Source organism: Cetorhinus maximus, chromosome 4 (genome assembly GCF_964194155.1).
Source record: "Cetorhinus maximus chromosome 4, sCetMax3.hap1.1, whole genome shotgun sequence".
In the NCBI taxonomy this organism is placed as follows: domain Eukaryota; kingdom Metazoa; phylum Chordata; class Chondrichthyes; order Lamniformes; family Cetorhinidae; genus Cetorhinus; species Cetorhinus maximus.
Genome location: NC_135882.1, coordinates 95,186,939 through 95,203,903, shown reverse-complemented (window position 1 = coordinate 95,203,903; position 16,965 = coordinate 95,186,939). Strand labels below are relative to the sequence as shown.

The following is a 16,965-nucleotide window of genomic DNA, read 5'->3' as shown; positions in this document are numbered from 1 at the left end:
TAGTGTAGGTGCACCCACAGTGCTGTGAGAGAGGGAGTTCCAGGACTTTGACCCAGCAACGGCAATATATTTCCAAGTCAAGGTGGTGAGCGGCTTGGAGAGGAACTTCCAGATGGTGGTGTTCCCATGTCTGCTGCCCTTGTCCTTCGAGGTAGTACTGGCCGTGGGGTTTGGAAGGTCCTGTCTAAGGAGCCTTGGTGAATTCCTGCAGTGCATCTTGTACATGGTACACGCTGCTGCTGCTGTGGTGGAGGGAGTGAATGTCTGTGGAAGGGATGCTAATCAAATGGGCTGCTTTGTCCTGGCTGGAGTCGAGCTTCTAGAGTGTTGGAACTGCACCACTCCAGGCAAGTGGAGAGTATTCCATCAAATTCCTGACTTGTTTCTTGTAGATGGTGGACAAGCTTTGGGGAGTCAGGTGGTGGGGCACTCGCTGCAAGATTCCTAGCCTGTGACCTGCTCTTGCAGCCACAGTATTTATATGACTAGTCCAGTTCAGTTTCTGTTCAATGGTAATCCCCAGGATGTTGATAGTGAGGGAATCAGCGATAGTAATACCTTTGAATGTCAAGGGGCAATGGTTAGATTCTTTCTGGTTGGAGATGGTCATTGACTGGCACTTGCATGGCACGGATGTTACTTGCCACTTGTCAGCCCAAGCCTGGAAATTGTCCAGGTCTTGCTGCATTTGGACATGGATTGCTTCAATATCTGAGTGAATGGTGCTGCACAATTGTGCAATCATCAGCCAATATCCCCACCTCTGACCTTATGATGGAAGGAAGGTCATTGATGAAGCAGCTGAAGATGGTTGGGCTGAAGGCACTACCCTGAGGAACTCCTGCAGGGATGTCCTGAGACTGAGGTGATTGACCTCCAACAACCATAACCATCTTCCTTTGTGCTTGGTATGACTCCAACCAGTGGAGAGTTTTTCCCAATTCCCATCGACTCCAGTTTTGCTAAGGCTCCTTGATGCCATACTCAATCAAATGCTGCCTGATGTCAAGGGCAATCATTCTCACCTCACCTCGGGAGTTCAGCTCATTTGTCCATGTTTGAACTAAGGCTATAATGAGGTCAGGAGCTGAGTGGCCCTGGCGGAACCCAAATTGAGCGTCAGTGAGCAGGTCATTGCTAAGCAGTTGCTGCTTGATAGCACTGTTGATGATCCCTTCATCACTCTACTGATGATTGAGACTAGACTGATGGGGCAGTAAATGGCCGAGTTGGAGTTGTCCTGCTTTTTCTGAACGGGACATACCTGGGCAATTTTCCACATGGTCGTGTAGATGCCTGTGTTGTAGCTGTACCGGAACAGCTTGGCTAGGGGCACGCCAAGTTCTGGAGCACAAGTCTTCAGTACTATTACCGGAATATTGTCAGGGCCCATAGCCTTTGCAGTATCTAGAGCCTTCAGCCGTCTTAATATCACGTGAAGTGAACCGAATTGCCTGCAGACTTACATTTGTGATGCTGGGGACCTCCAGAGGAAGCAGAGATGGATCATCCACTCAGCAATTCTGGCTGAAGATTGTTGCAAATGTTTCAGCCTTATCTTTTGCACTGTTGTGCTGGGCTTCCCCCATCATTGAGGATGGGAATATTTGTGGAGCCTCCTCCAGTGAGTTGCTTCATTGTCCACCACCATTTACGAATGGATGTGGCAGGACTGCAGAGCTTAGATCTGATCTGTTGGTGGTGGGATCGCTTAGCTCTGTCTATCACTTGCTGCTTATGCTATTTGGCATACAAGTAGTCCTTCATGAGGTTGATACAACTTTACATATGCCTGGTGCTACTTCTGGCATGCCCTCCTGCACTCTTCATTGAATCAGGGTTGATCCCCTGGCTTGGTGATAATGGTAGAGTGGGGGATATGCCGGGCCATGAGGTTACAGATTGTGGGTGAGTACAATTCTGCTGCTGCCCCACAGAGCCTCATTGTTGCTCAGTCTTGAGTTGATAGATCTGTTCGAAATCTATCCCATTTAGCACGGTGGTAGTGCCACACAACACAATGGAGGGTATCCTCAATGTGAAGATGGGACGATGTCACCATAAGGACTGTGCGGTGCTCACTCCTACTGATACTGTCATGGACAGATGTCACTGCAGCAGGCAGACTGGAGAGGATGAGGTCAAGTATGTTTTTCCCTCTTGTTAGTTCCCTCACCACCTGCCACAGAACCAGTCTAGCAGCTATTTCTTTCAGGACTCGGCCAGCTCAGTATGTGGTGGTGTTACTGAGCCACTCTTCTGGCATCCATAATCATGGGTGATTTTAATCTACCTATAAACTGGAAAAAATCAGATTGGTAGTAGTAGCCTGGATGAGGAGTTCTTAGAATGCTTTTGAGATAGTTTCTTAGAGCAGCATGTTCTGAAACCAACCAAAGAGCAGGTTATATTAGACTTGGTATTGTGTAATGTGACAGGATTAATTAATGACCTCAGAGTAAAGGCAGCCCTAGGTAGCAGCGACCACAAAATGATTGAAAGGGAGAAGAGTGGGTCTAAGACTAGTATCTTAAACTTAAATAAGGGCAATTATGTGGGCATGAAAGCTGAGCTAGCTGTGTAAACTGGGAAACTAGGCTAGAGGACAGATCAATAGAGAAGCAGTGGCAGACATTTAAGGGGATATTTCAGAGTATTGAGAATAAGTACATTCTTATTATAAAGAAAAATTCTAAGTGGAGGACCCATCATCCGTAGTTAACTAAGAAGTTAAGGAAAGCATCAAACTTAAGGAAAAAGCATAAAACTCTTCAAAGGTGAATGGCAGGGCTAATGATTGGTTAGAATATAAAGAACGGCAAAGAATGACTAAAAGGTTAACCAGGAAAAAGAAATTAGAGTATGAGCGTATGCTAGCTAGAAATGTAAAAGCAAACAGCAAGAGTTTCTACAGGTTTTTAAATAGGAGAAGAGAAGTAAAGTGAGTGTTGGTCCTCTAGAGAGTGACAGCGGAGTTATAGTAGATAATAAGGAAATGGTGGAACAAATATTTTGCTTCAGTGTTCACTGTAGAGGATACAAAAAACATTCCAGTAATAGCTGCAAATCAGGAGAAAGGGAGAGAGGAACTTGGTGAAATTGAACTCACTAGGGAAACAATGCTAACCAAATTGATGGAGTTGCGGGCCGGCTCCTGATGAACTACATCCTAGGGTCTTAAAATAGGTGGCTAATGAGGTAGTCGATGCGCTGGTGTTAATTTTCCAAAATTTGTTTTATTGTGGAAAGGTTCCATCAGACTGGAAAGTAGGAAATAAAATCCCTCTATTCAAGGAGGGAGGGAGACAGAAAACAGGAAACTATAGGCCAATTAGCTTGATGTCTGTTGTGGGGAAGTTGTTAGGATCAATCATTAAGGTTATAGCTCAGCACTTAGAAACGTTCAAGGCAATCGGGAAGAGTCAGCATGGTTTTGTGAAAGGAAAATCATGTTTAACCAATTTACTGGCGTTTTTTGAAGGAACATGCACTGTGGATAAAGGGGAGCCTATAGATGTGTTGTACCTGGATTTCAAGAAGGCATTCGGTAAGGTGCCACATCAAAGATTATTACAGAAAATAAAAGTGCATGATGTAGGGGTAACGTATCGGCATGGACAGAAGATTGGCTGGCTGGCAGAAAGCAGAGAGCATGCATAAATGGGTCTTTTTCAGATTGGTAGGATGTGACAAGCCGAGTACCACAGGGGTCTGTGCAGGGGCCTCAACTTTTTATAATTTACATCAATGACCTAGATGAGGGGACTGAAGGCATGGTAGCTAAATTTGTAGATGACACAAAGATAGGTAGGAAAGTATGTTGTGAAGAAGACATGAGGCGGTTGCAGGCAGATATAGATAGGTTGAGTGAGTGGGCAAAGATCTGGAGTTTAATGTGGGAAAATGTGAAGTTGTTCACTTTTGGCAAGAAGAACAAAAAAGCAGGGTATTACTTAAATTGAGAGCGGATGCATAATTCTGAGGTGTAGAAGGATCTAGGTGTTCTAGTACGAGTCACAAAAAGTTAATATGCAGGCAGAGCAAGTAATTAAGGCGGCTAATGGAATTACAAGAGGGTTTGAACATAAAAGTAAGGATGTTATGCTTGAGTTATACAGGGCATTGGTAAGACGTCACCTCTAATACTGCGTACAGTTTTGGTCTCCTTATTTAAGGAAGGATGTAAATGCATTGGAGGCGGTTCAGAGGAGGTTTACTAAACTGATACCTGGAATGAGTGGTTTGTCTTATGAGGAAAGGTTGGACAGACTGGGCTTGCTTCCATTGGAGTTTACAAGAGTGAGGGGTAATTTGATTGAAGTATACAAGATCCTGAACGGCCTTGACAAGGTGGACATGAAAAGGATGTTTCCTCTTGTGGGTAAATCCAGAACTAGGGGCACCGTTTTAAAATTAGGGCTCGCCCTTTTAGGACAGACATGAGGAGAATTTTTTTTTTCTGAGAATTGAGAGACTTTGGAACTCTCTGACTCAGAAGGCAGTGGAGGCGGGGTCACTGAATATTTTTAAGGCACAGGTAGATAGATTCATGTTTGGCAAGGGAATCAAAGGTTATCGGGAATAGGTGTGACTGTGGAATTCAAAACACAAGATGATCAGCCATGATCTTATCGAATGGCGGAGCAGGCTCGAGGATCCAAATGGTCTACTCCTGTTCCTATTTCTTATGTTCTTATGGTGATGGACATTGAAGTCCCCTACCCAGAGTACAATCTGCACCCTTGCCACCCTCAGTGCTTCCTCCAGGAGGAGCACTGATTCATCAGCTAGGGTTTGGTTGGAGGGGTGAGGGTTTGGTGGCGGTACATGGTAATCAGCAGGAGGTTTCCTTGCCCATGTTTGAGCTGATGCCATGAGGCTTCATGGGGTCCAGAATTGGTGTTGAGGATTCCTAGGGCAACTTCCTCTCGACTATATACCACTGTGCTGCCACCTCTGCTAGGGTACTGATGATTGTGTCTGGGACATTGTCTGTAAGATATGTTTCCGTGAGTATGACTAGTTTGTGAGGCACTCTCCCAATTTTGGCATTAGCCCCCAGATGTTACTAAGGAGAACTTCGCAGGGTCGACAGTTTGCCATTGTCGTTCCTGGTGCCTAGGCTGATGACGGGTGGGCCATCTGGTTCCATTCCTTTTAGACTTTTTAAGTGGATTGATACAACTGAGTGGCTTGCTAGACTATTTCAGAGGGCATTGCTGTGGGTCTGGAGACAGATGTGGGCTAGACCAGGTAAGGATGGTAGATTTCCTTCCCAAGGGACATTAGTGAACCAGATGGGTTTTTATAACAATCAATTCACGGTCATCATTACCCTTTTAATTCCAGATCTTTATTGAATTCAAATTCCACCATCTGCTGTGGTGGGACTTGAACCCAGGTCCCCAGAGCACTACTTTGAGTCTCTGGATTACTAGTCCAGTGACAATACCATTAGGCCACTGCCTCCCCCTAAAAATAATTGGTCCCTTCATCAAAGTCATTAATATAGATTGTAAATAATTTAGGCCCCAGCACTGATCCTTGTGGCACTCAGTTACAGATTGCCATTGTGAAAATGACCCATCTATCCCAACTGTTTCCTGATAGCTAGACAGTCCTATCCATGGCATTAAATCACCCCCAATATAATAAGCTAATAAGGTTGTGCAGTAACATTTACTGTGGCATCTTACTGAATACCTTTTAGAATTCCAAATGCACCACATCTACTGATTCCCCTTTATCCATCCTGCTTGTTAAATCCTCAAAGAACTCTAGTAACTTTGTCAAACACTATTTCACTGTCACCAGTTATGGAGTTACATTCCTCAATCTCAAACTGAATGTGAAATTGTATAATTTTATAATCACTCTTGGCTAGAGGATGTTTTACTATGAAATCTTTCATTAATCCTGACTCAGTACACGTTACCAGGTCCAATAAATAGCCTATACCCTGCTAGGTTCCAGAATGTTTATCATTCTGAAAATCTGTCTGTATACACTATGAACCCATTCTCCAGGCTATGTTTGCCAATTTGGTCTATCCAATCAATGTTAAGATAAAAGTCTTATTGCAGGCCCGCATTGTTTCTCCATGTATACACTACTGTGCAGCTACTGTTGAGGATCCTATAAACTGCTCCCTCTTCCCTTTTCTATTTCTCATCTACATCCAAACTGATTCTACATTTTCTGAACCAAGATCATTTCTCACTATTGTACTAATCTCATCCTTCTTTTAATAGAGCTACCCTACCTCTTTTTCCTTTTAAAAAATGTATTCATTCATGGAATGTGGGGATTGCTGGCTAAGCGAGCATTTATTGCCCAAACCTAATTTCCCTTGTGACGTCTATCATATCATACTCATTTATTTCTATTTGGGCTATCAATTCATCCATCTTGTTACGAATGTTGCAAGCATTCAGATATAGAGCTTTAATTCTGTCTTGTTACCAATTCTGATCTTTTTTGCTGGTGCAAAGTTTGTACACTCTGCCCTGTCCCATCATACTCCGATTATCATTACCAATATCATTAGCCACATATTCAATACTCTGATCTTAGTTATCCAATGCCAATTTGCTTGTGGCTCAGGTGGTAACCCAGAAATTATCACCTCTGTGGTTCCCATTTTTAATTTAGCCCCTATCTGCTCATATTCCCTTAGTAAAACCTCTTTCTTAGTTCTATCAATATCGTTGGTATCTACGTGGATCACAACAACTGGATCCTTCCCCTACCACTCCAAGTTCTTCTCCAGTCTCAAGGAGATGTCCTTAACCCAGGCACTGGGTAGATAACGCAGCCTTCTGGACCCTCAATCTCAGATGCAGAGAACCATACCTATTCTTCCTAACGAGTCTGTATTCTACTACAACTGTCACTTTTAACTCCCATCACTTGAATGGTCCCTTGCACCACAGTGCCGTGGTTGGTTTGCTCATCCTCCCTGCCTTCCCTGCTCTCATCCACACAAGTTGGAAGAACCTCAATTCTCTTGGACAACTGCAGGTGCGTGAGGTTCCTCAATCATAGTCACACCCTCTTGTCCCTAGCCACGGATGAAATTCAAAGTACCTAGCCTACTGGATGTAACTACCTTTTGGAACATGGCGTCCAGGTAACATTTGTTAAATAAAACACAATCAAGACGGTAGGGCAGGTGATGTGTAGCAGTTGTAACATGCGGGATCTGATCCAGGTAATATTCTCCCTTTTTGATGCATTGCAGTGTACGAAACTCCAGTTCATCAACTCTGAGTCGAAGTTCCAAAAGACACAAACACCTACTGCAGATGTGGTTAATGTGGATCGCATAGAAGTCCATCAGTTCCCACATTCCCTCACCATTCAGGAATGTGGCAGCAAGCTGCAGAGGTTGTCAGCACCCAAAGTATTGTGCCCAGGATCTGGGTCTCATTCTGCAAAAGGTTTACTGACCTCATGATGTCCAGCAAGATGGGTGTCCTACAACTCTCAGCTGGTAGCTACCATTCTCTCACCTTCCTAGCATTCTCCTGCACCGCACTCCTCTGACTGAGGCACCTTGCTGTATTCCTTATTCTTTTCTCTTCAGCCTCCTCCTCTAATCTCCATCCCAAGTGATAGCACAAATACTCAATCACAACCATTGCCCTCTTGTGTTCATTCCTCGGTTTATGTGATTTACTCAGTCATGGGGGGAGAGAGAGGGGGGGCGGTGGGGGTTGCTGCATAAGGATGTGTGATGGGAACCTTTCAATACTGCAAGCAAACTTCTCAGGTATAGTATGCCTGGACGAGGCCGTCACAGGCTTTTCTGGCAACAAGGTGTACTGTTGACACTTGCAGCATATTAGGATGCAGGGCACTATCTACCTTTCTCTTGCACGAGCTCCAATCCTCTGTGCAGCATTATGTCATACAGCAGACGACTACCGTTGTGTTCACCCTTGCCGAGACATATCGAAGGATGCCTCCAGATGGGTCAAGGAAACAGGACCTCATTTTGAGCAAGCTGGTTCTACTGTGACCCTAGTGGGAATATGACTCCTGTTGTACCTTTTCTGTGTCTCTGTGGAAGAGTCCTTCACTTATGAAAGATACAAGCAAAAATCACAACCAGAAATAAAATGTTTGTTTTATGTGGTCTAATAGAGAGCAGTATCGCAGAAGTAAACTTTCCTAAGCCAAATAAACATGGTTCTAACCATCAGCCCCGGCACCCCCATGCTCTTGTTAAAGAAAACCGGAACACAGGAGGAAATAAACGTCCAACATTTGATAAACCCAGACCTTAGGTACTCACTTCTATATAGGAAGCACTGCTGATTGGAGGAGAGGACAGCAGCAATTATATGTAACATACTAATCATATAGGCACACTAAGTTATGTCAGTATCTCCACAATTGCTTATTAGTACTTGAGAGAAGAGTATTAGCAGTTGCACTGAAAAATAATTGAAATAAATTTGTTTTTGCTTTTCTAATGGGAAAGTAAGTGGGATCTAAAGAATATTGAGTAGTGGATGAAGAATGAAAAAATAAAAGGGGAAATAAATCTTAAGATATCTCAAGACTTATCACTCACTTAAGAGAAGACTGATAAAGACATAGGAACTTCACATACCTCTCAGCTCTATTTCGTTCTTCAAATTGACTTTCAAGTTGTTGATTTTTTATTTGCAACTCTTGCTCAAGAGCTTGTCTTTTTTGTTCACAATCCTCATGCATTTTATTTGCAACAAATTTCTCTCTCTCCTGGCTTAAACTGTTGAGTAGTTGTTCCTTCTCCTCCTGAAGACCATGAATAGTAGCTTTATATTTTGCTTCCATTTCAAAGACAATTCTTTGTTTTTCAGACACTATTTCCTCCTTTTGGGTTTCTACTGTTTTCAAACATTCTTCCAACTTAGTGCTGAGCTCTTCAACTTGTCCCTTTAATGTTGCTTCCACATCAAGTGCTTGCTGTCTCATTACATCCCATTGACTTAGCTCTGATTTAAGTAGGGACTTCTCTTCTTCTTGCCTGTTTAACAACTCAGAAATGCACCGATCTTTTTCTATGGTCATTAGTGTTCTTTCTTCTGCAAGCCCTACCTTGTACTCCTCAATTTTTAGCTGAAGCTGGTGTTTCAAGTCAGTTATCTCTTCGCTATATTTCTCTGTTTCTTTCATAACCTGACATTTTGTGATTTCCTCTTGTTGGACTTGATTCTCTTTTAAACGCTGCTTTATTTCCTCAGTTTCGGCTTCCTTCAAAGCCAAGTCAACTTCCAGCTTACATCTAAAGTCAGAAAGTTCAGATACTTTAAATTTAAGTTCATTCAGTTCTTGTTCTCGCTCCTGGAGCTTTAATGTAAGGGACTGTTGCACATGATCTAGCCTTGTTTCATTTTCCCTCAAGATTTGTTCTTGCTGACTACAGTGATCAGCCATCAACTTTTCCATTTCCTGTTGATGCCTGGCTTTCAGGTTATCTTCAAGATCCTTCAGATGACTTTGTTCAAGATTCTGAAGTTCTTCTCTTAAGCACTCCATCTTCTGATCAGCCTTGATGTTAAGTCTGTTTAATTCTTCTAATAAACTTGCTTTCGATTGTCTGAGTTCTTGGATTTCTGTCTCTTGTTTTTTTCTATCTTCCATCAAGTCATGTATTTCTTTATCTTTACTAATTTGTAAACACAAGAGAGTTTCATTTTTAGTCCTTGTCGTAGCAATCTCATGATCCTTCTGTTTTATACAATTTTCAAGCTCCAACAAATCCTTTTTCAACTTTTCTACATTTTGATGAGCAGCTACTGCCTCAACATTCCATTTGTCTATTTGATCTTCATAATCCTTCCTTAAAATCTCTAATCTTTGTTGATAATTTTCCTTTGCTCCTGCCTCAACCCTACATTTTACAGTTTCTATTATACTTCTCAATTCTTCACTTACATTTTTCATAGAACTACTAAAATCACACTGCTCTTTCTGAACAAGTGCTCTGAAATGGTTAAGGTCTTTTTTAATGTTTATAAAATGCAACTGAGACATTTCAGTGACAAGCCTGTATTTTTCTATATGCACTTTTAGAGTTGCAACATGTTTAGAGTCCTCATTTGCACCAAAAGTTGTATCCTGCATACGTCTATTATCAATTGCATTAATAACTGAAGAATATAATGATTCAAGCATCATTTCAGGACTTTGTGGATCACTGTTTAAGTTGGGTGAGGTTGAGTTCTCCTCAATCATAAATTCGTTTACAGCTGACACAAAATCAGACTCCGGACTTTCTGCCAACGAGTCCATATCTATAGATCCTTGTTTGAGAACTTGTTCTAAATTTGGATGAGGAATAGTTTCAAAATCAAATGTATGGGCATCAATACTATCAGGAGACAGCTCTTCTAATGAGGCAGGAACGTTAGCAGGTGGACAGATTGGTCCCTGAAGGCTAAGTGTAGATGTGGCTCTGGAAGAGGTAGTTTTAGTTCCGATTGTGCTTTCCAGCCTGTGTGTTGTTACTGTTGTTAAAGTGGGTTGATCAAGGGACACCTGTAAAAAAAGAAAGGCATCAGTGAAACAGTAGTTTCATACCAGTTGCAAATTAGCTGTAATTTTGTAAAATAACTGTGTACCCTATCCCAATTCCCCTCCACTCTCGCTTTTCCTTCATCCTCCTCCCTTTCCCCACTCACACCATACTACACTGCACGCACACCCTTCTCAATCTCCCAAACCCACTTTCCACCATCCTTTACTCCATCTTCACTCCATCGCTATTTGCCTCTTCCACCTAATTATTCAACTCTTAACTTTGTTGGAGCTAAAAAAAAATAGACTTGACTACCCATGTGCAACCCCATCAAATTTCAACAAGTGTCAAAAGCATAGTTTTCCTTTGGTGGATGGAAAAGTCAACCTGACTTAATTTTTCCATGGCTATAAACAGCAGTGGTGTCAAAAAAGAGAGAAAATCAAGAAACAGCTCCCATAGGCCTGATTTAAACTCCTTTTAATCTCCCATATTTTGGTCTGCATACTGATTGTGTCTTTTGGGAAAGCTGTGTAAAACCTTTGAAGATGAGAATAAAGGGAAACAAAATGCTGCTAAACTAAAACAGTACAATCCAAAATTCAACTTTATCTATGCAATTTAGAGTGGAGACAGATCATCTAGAGTGACCCTGTTATTTTGCCAATGGAAATTTATTTATACAGGAAATCTAGATGAAAGAAGAATTTATACATACAAATATACGAGTTAGGAGCAGGAATAGGCCACTCGTTCCTTGATCCTGCTCCGGCATTCAAAAAGATCACGGCTAATCTGATTGTAACCTCAAATCCACATTCCTGCCTACCTCCAATAACCCTTCACCCCCTTGCCCATCAAGAATCTATTTAGCTCTGCCTTAAAAATATTCAAAGACTCTGCTCCTACCACCTTTTGAGGAAGAGAATTCCAAAGAATCACGACACTATTGAGAAAAAAAAATTCTCATTTCTGTCTTACTTTATTTTTAAACAGTGACCTCTTGTTCTAGATTTTTCCACAAGGGGAAACATCCTTTTCACATCCACCCTGTCAAGGCCCCTCAGGATCTCATATGTTTCAATCAAGTTGCCTCTTACTCTTCTAAACTCCAGTGGACATAAGCCTAGCCTGTCCAACCTTTCCCAACAACCTACCCATTCCAGCTATTAGTCTAGTAACCTTCTCTGAACTGCTTGCAACGCATTTACATCCTTGCTTAAATAAGGAGACCAATACTGTACAGTGCTCCAGATGTGGTCTCACCAATGCCCTATATAACGGAAGCATTATCTCTATACTTCTGTATTTAATTTCCCTTGCAATAAATGATAACACTATTAGCTTTCCTAATTACTTGCTGTACCTGCATACTAAACTTTTGCGATTCGTGCACTAGGACACCCAGGTCCCTCTGCATCTCATAGCTCGACAATCTCACCATTTAGATAATATGCTTTTTAATTCTTCCTGCCAAATTGGACAACCTCATCTTCCCACATTATACTCCATTTGCCAGATATTTACCCACTCATCTAACCTATCTATATCCTTTTGTAGCCTCCTGATATCCTCTTCACAGCTTACTTTCCTATGCATATTTGTGTCATCAGCAAATTTAGTAACCATACCTTTGGTCTCTTCATCCAAGTCATTTATATAAATTGTAAAAAGTTGAAGCCTCAGCACTGATCCCTGTGGCACTCCACTCATTACATCTTGCCAACCAGAAAATGACCCATTTATGCCTACCCTCTTTTTTCTGTTAGCTAGCCTATCTTCTATCCATGCCAATATATTACCCCCTATGCCAGGAGCTTTTATTTTCCGCAATAACCTTTGATGTGACACCTTATCAAATGCCTTCTGAAAAACGAAATCAGTAGGCTGCTTCCCCTTTATCCATGGCACGTTACCTCTTCAAAGAACTCGAGTAAATTGTTTAAACGTGATTTTCCTTTCACAAAACCATGTTGACTCTGCCTGATTACCTTGAACTTATCTAAATGCCCTTCAATAACGTCTTTAATAATAACATTTTCCTTATGACAGACGTTAAGCTAACAGGCCTGCAGTTTCCTGCTTTCTATCTCCCTCCCCTGTTGATTAAAGAAGTTATATTCACTATTTTGCAACCTAATGGAGCCTTCCCTGAATCTAGTGAATTTTGGAAAATTAAAACGAATTCATCAACTACCTCACTAGCCAATTCTTTCAAGACCCGAGGATGAAGTCCATCGGGACCAGGGCACTTGTCAGCCAGCAGCTCTAACAATTTGCTCAGTGCCACTTCCCTGGTGCTTGTAATTTTCTTGCGTCCCATTTCGTTAAGTTATAGTTAGCTCCGAGATGTTACTTGCATCCTCTATAGTGAAAACCGATGCAGAATACTTGTTCAATTCATCTGCCATCTCCTTACTTTTCATTGTTAATTCTCCAGGCTCACTTTTTATGGGACCAGCGCTCACTTTTTAAACTCTTTTCTTTTTTAAATATCTGTAGAAGCCCTTACTGTCAGTCTTTATATTTCTAGCTAGCTTTCTCTCATACTCTCATTTTGCCTTCCTTATTAATCTTTCAGCAATTGCTTTTTAATATTCTGTCCAATCTTCTGACCTGCCACACATCCTTGCACAATTATATACTTTCTCTTTAAGTTTGATATTATCTTTAACTTTTTTAGTTAACCACAAATGGTGGGTCCTCCCCTTAGAATTTTTCTCTCTCGTTGGAATGTATCATTGCTTATTCCAAAATATCCCCTTAAATGTCTGCCACTGCACCTCTATTGACCTATCCCTAAACCCAATTTACCAGTTCACTTCAGCTAGCTTTGCTTTCATGCCTTCATAATTGTCCTCATATAAGTTTAAAGTCTTAGTCTTAGACCCACTCTTCCCTCCCTCAAACTAAATGTAAAATCCAATCATATTATGATTGCTGCTACCTAGGGTCACCTTCACCATGAGGTCATTGATTAATCCTGTCTCATTGCACTATACCAGGTCTAGTATAACATGCTTTCTGGTTGGCGCCAGAACATGTTCTAAGAAACTATCCCAAAAACATTCTTTGAATTCCTCAATTAGGCTACATTCACCCGTGTGATTTTTCCAGCCTATATGTAGATTAAAATCCCCCAGGATTATCGTCAGACTTTTCTGACAAGCTCCCATTATTTCTTTCTTTATGCCCTGTCCTACCATGTGGTTATTGTTAGGTGGCCTGTACACCACTCCCACAGCTGACTTCTTGCCTTTATAATTTCTCATCTCGACCCAAACCACTTCTACATCCTGGTTTCCTGAACTTAGATCATCCTCTTTATTGTGCTAATACCATCATTAATGAAGAGTCACCCCTCCACCTTTTTCAACTGCCTGTCCATCACAAATGTCGCATACCCTTCAATATTCAAGTCACGTTCTATGCCAGCCTGCAGCCATGTCTCTGAAATGAATATCAGATTGTACTAATTTATTTCTATTTGCACTATCAGTTCATCTGTTTTGTTTTGGATGCTAAGTGCAATCAGATACGGAACCTGTAGTTTTGTTCTTTTAATATTTTTTTAACCATTAGCCTTATTTGATTTATTCTTAGATTTGTACTCTCTTCCCCTTCCTGTCCTGGTCTGTTTATCCTTTCCCATATTAATACCTTTCTCTCTTGCCTTGTCCCCTACTGCTTGATTTATCATATTTCCTAAATTTGATTCCTTGCCCCCATTATTTAATTTCAAACCTTCTCTACTTCCCAAATGACACAGCTCACTAGAACACTGGTCCCACCATGGTTCAGGTGTAGACCATCTCAACGGCACAGCCCCCACTTTCCCCAGTACTGACGTCAGAGCCACACGTATCGGGACCCACATCTCTCACACCAGTCTTTGAGCCACGCATTCATCTCTAATTTTATTTGCCCTATGCCAATTTGCATGTGGTTCAGGCTGTTTTTTTAATTTAGTGCCTAGCTCCTCATACTGACTAGACAGGCCTCTTTCCTTGTCCTGCATATATCATCACTACCTACATATACCATGATGACTGGAACCTTTCCTTCCACTGCAAGTTCCTCTCCAGTCCTGAGCAGACATTCCAAACCCTGGCACCAGGCAGACAACACAGCCTTCCGGATTCTCGCTCTCGGCTACACAGAACAGTGTCTGTCCCCCTGACTATACTGTCCCCTACGACCACTATATTTCTTTTTGTTCCCTACCACTTGAGCAGCTTCATGTACCATGGTGCCATACCCAGTCTGCTCATCCACTCTGCAGACCTCAATTTCATCCATACAGGTTACAAGCACCTCAAACCTGTTTAACGGTTGCAAAGCGTGAGACTCCTCCACTACTGTGTACTCGGTCCCTTTATCTGCCTCACTCTCAGTCACACTTTCCCGTACCACAATGTTGACCAAAACAAACGACCCTGTTCTAAGAGGTGAGACCATCGTCTGGTACAAAGTGTCCGGGTATTTCTCCCCCTGCCTGATGATGCAGTGTCCGCAGTTTGGCTTCGAGATCAATAATCCTGATCCGGAATTCCTCTAGCTGCCTACACTTTCTGCATACATGTTGGTCCTGGATTACGTTGGTGTCCAGGAGCACCCGCATTCCACAGCAGCAACACACCTATCCTGCCATTTAGTTAATTTAATTACTTTCTTAATTAAATTAGAATAATTCCTATGTTTACCACAATTTACTAAGATTAAATACTAGTACCACCCAAGAGTTATACATTTCTTAATTCCTAATTGGCTTACCAGTTACTTATCAACTAGCTCCTTCCACTGCACCAAAGAAAGAAAAAAGTAGGAAAAAAGCTCCTCCATCACCGAACTCCCCACTCACCAAACTCTTTATCAGCTCACTCTGCTTGCAATCTGCACTCAGTTTTCATTTATGTCTATTTCTTTTACCAATGCGCCATGGGAAGAGTTTTGAATGACCTACTTTGTGGAGGGTAGCATGTCAGAGATCGGCCAAGAATAATCACAGCTAGAATTAACAGAGACAGTGATACGGGTTTCAGCAGCAGATGAGCTGAGACGAGACTGAGGTCGGGCAACATTATAGGGGTGAACATACATGATCTTAGTGATGGTGTGGATGTGTAGTAGCAAGTTCATCTCAGGATCAAGAGTGATACCACAGTGGCCAACAGTCTGGTTCAGTCTCAGACGATCACCAGGGAGAAGGGTGAAGTCAATGGTGAGAGGAGAGAGTTTGTGACAGGGAACAAAGGCAATGGTTTCTATCTTTCTAATATTTAATTGGAGGGAATTTTAGCCCTGCCAACACTAGATGCCAATCAAGTAGTCAAACAATTCAGAGGCAGAGGAGGGTGGCAGAGCGAGGTGGGGGAGAGGTAGAGCTCAGTGTCATATCAAAACTAATGCCATGGTTTTGGATGATGTTGTCCAAGGGGCAGCATGTAGATAAACTAAAGAAGCTAACCAAGGATATGATCCTTGAGGGTCACCAGAGGCAACAGTGCAAAAAATGAGAAGGAAAGTTATTGCAAGTGATTTCCTGGTTACGCCAGGATAGGCACAAACGAAACCAGGTAAGTGAGTCCCACTCAGCCGAACAACAATGGAGGGGCATTGAAGCAGAAATTTGTGGTCGACATTATAAAAGGCTGCAGACAGGTGAAGGAGGATGAGAAGGGGTAGGTTACCTTTAGCACAGTCAACTAAGAAATCATTTGTGACTTTGATAAGAGCTGTTTTGGTGCAATGAAAATACGATTTCAAAGATTCAAACTAAGAGTTACAAGAAAGATGGGCACAGATTTGGGAGGTAATAATATGTTCAAGGGTTGAAGAGCAATTTGTGGAAGTATCAAGGGTTTCTTCTGAGGAAAGGGGTGATGACAGCAGACTTGAGAAAGGAACAGAGCTTGAAAAAATGTCAGCTAACATAAGAGTCAGGCAGGGAAATTGAGTAGGAATGTGGTCTAGAAAGGAGGGTATGGATCTAAGGACAAGAGGGGCTAGGAGAGGCCATATCATATGGGGAGATAGGAGAGAATTCAGGGAAAGATGCAAAATCAGGGCTGGGGAATAGCATAACCATAGAGAAAAAGTTAGAGCCAGTAGGCGTGGGGGAGGGAAACAATAATCAGCTGATCTCTATCCTTTTAGCAAAAAAGTCCACAAGCTCATCTCACTTATTGCTGTAGGCAAGGGTGGAGGAAGCAGGAGTGTGTGGCTTAAGACCACCACAAACAAGATGTTATACCTATCATGAAAGATTGGAAAAGACTGGGAAAAGACTGATGGGTGGCCTGCTAAAAGTACTATAAAATTATGAGAGGTTTTGATACAGCAGATATAGCGAAGATATATTCACTTGCCGGCAAGACCAGAACTAGGAGCCTAAGATATAAGATAATCACTAATAAAACCAACGGTGAAACTTCTTTACCTAGAGAGTGATTAGA

At 42.0% G+C, this 16,965-nt stretch overlaps 1 protein-coding gene across 2 annotated transcripts in view; it reads right to left on the bottom strand.

The window, feature by feature from the left end:
- Positions 1-16,965, bottom strand: part of rb1cc1 (RB1-inducible coiled-coil 1) — a 195,511-nt gene that overhangs the window by 99,634 nt on the left and 78,912 nt on the right. For both annotated transcript variants that reach the window (XM_078540524.1, XM_078540525.1), the window contains exon 14: positions 8,618-10,530. In XM_078540524.1, the coding sequence (XP_078396650.1) occupies positions 8,618-10,530 (1,913 nt within the window). The remainder of the gene's footprint in view (positions 1-8,617; positions 10,531-16,965) is intronic.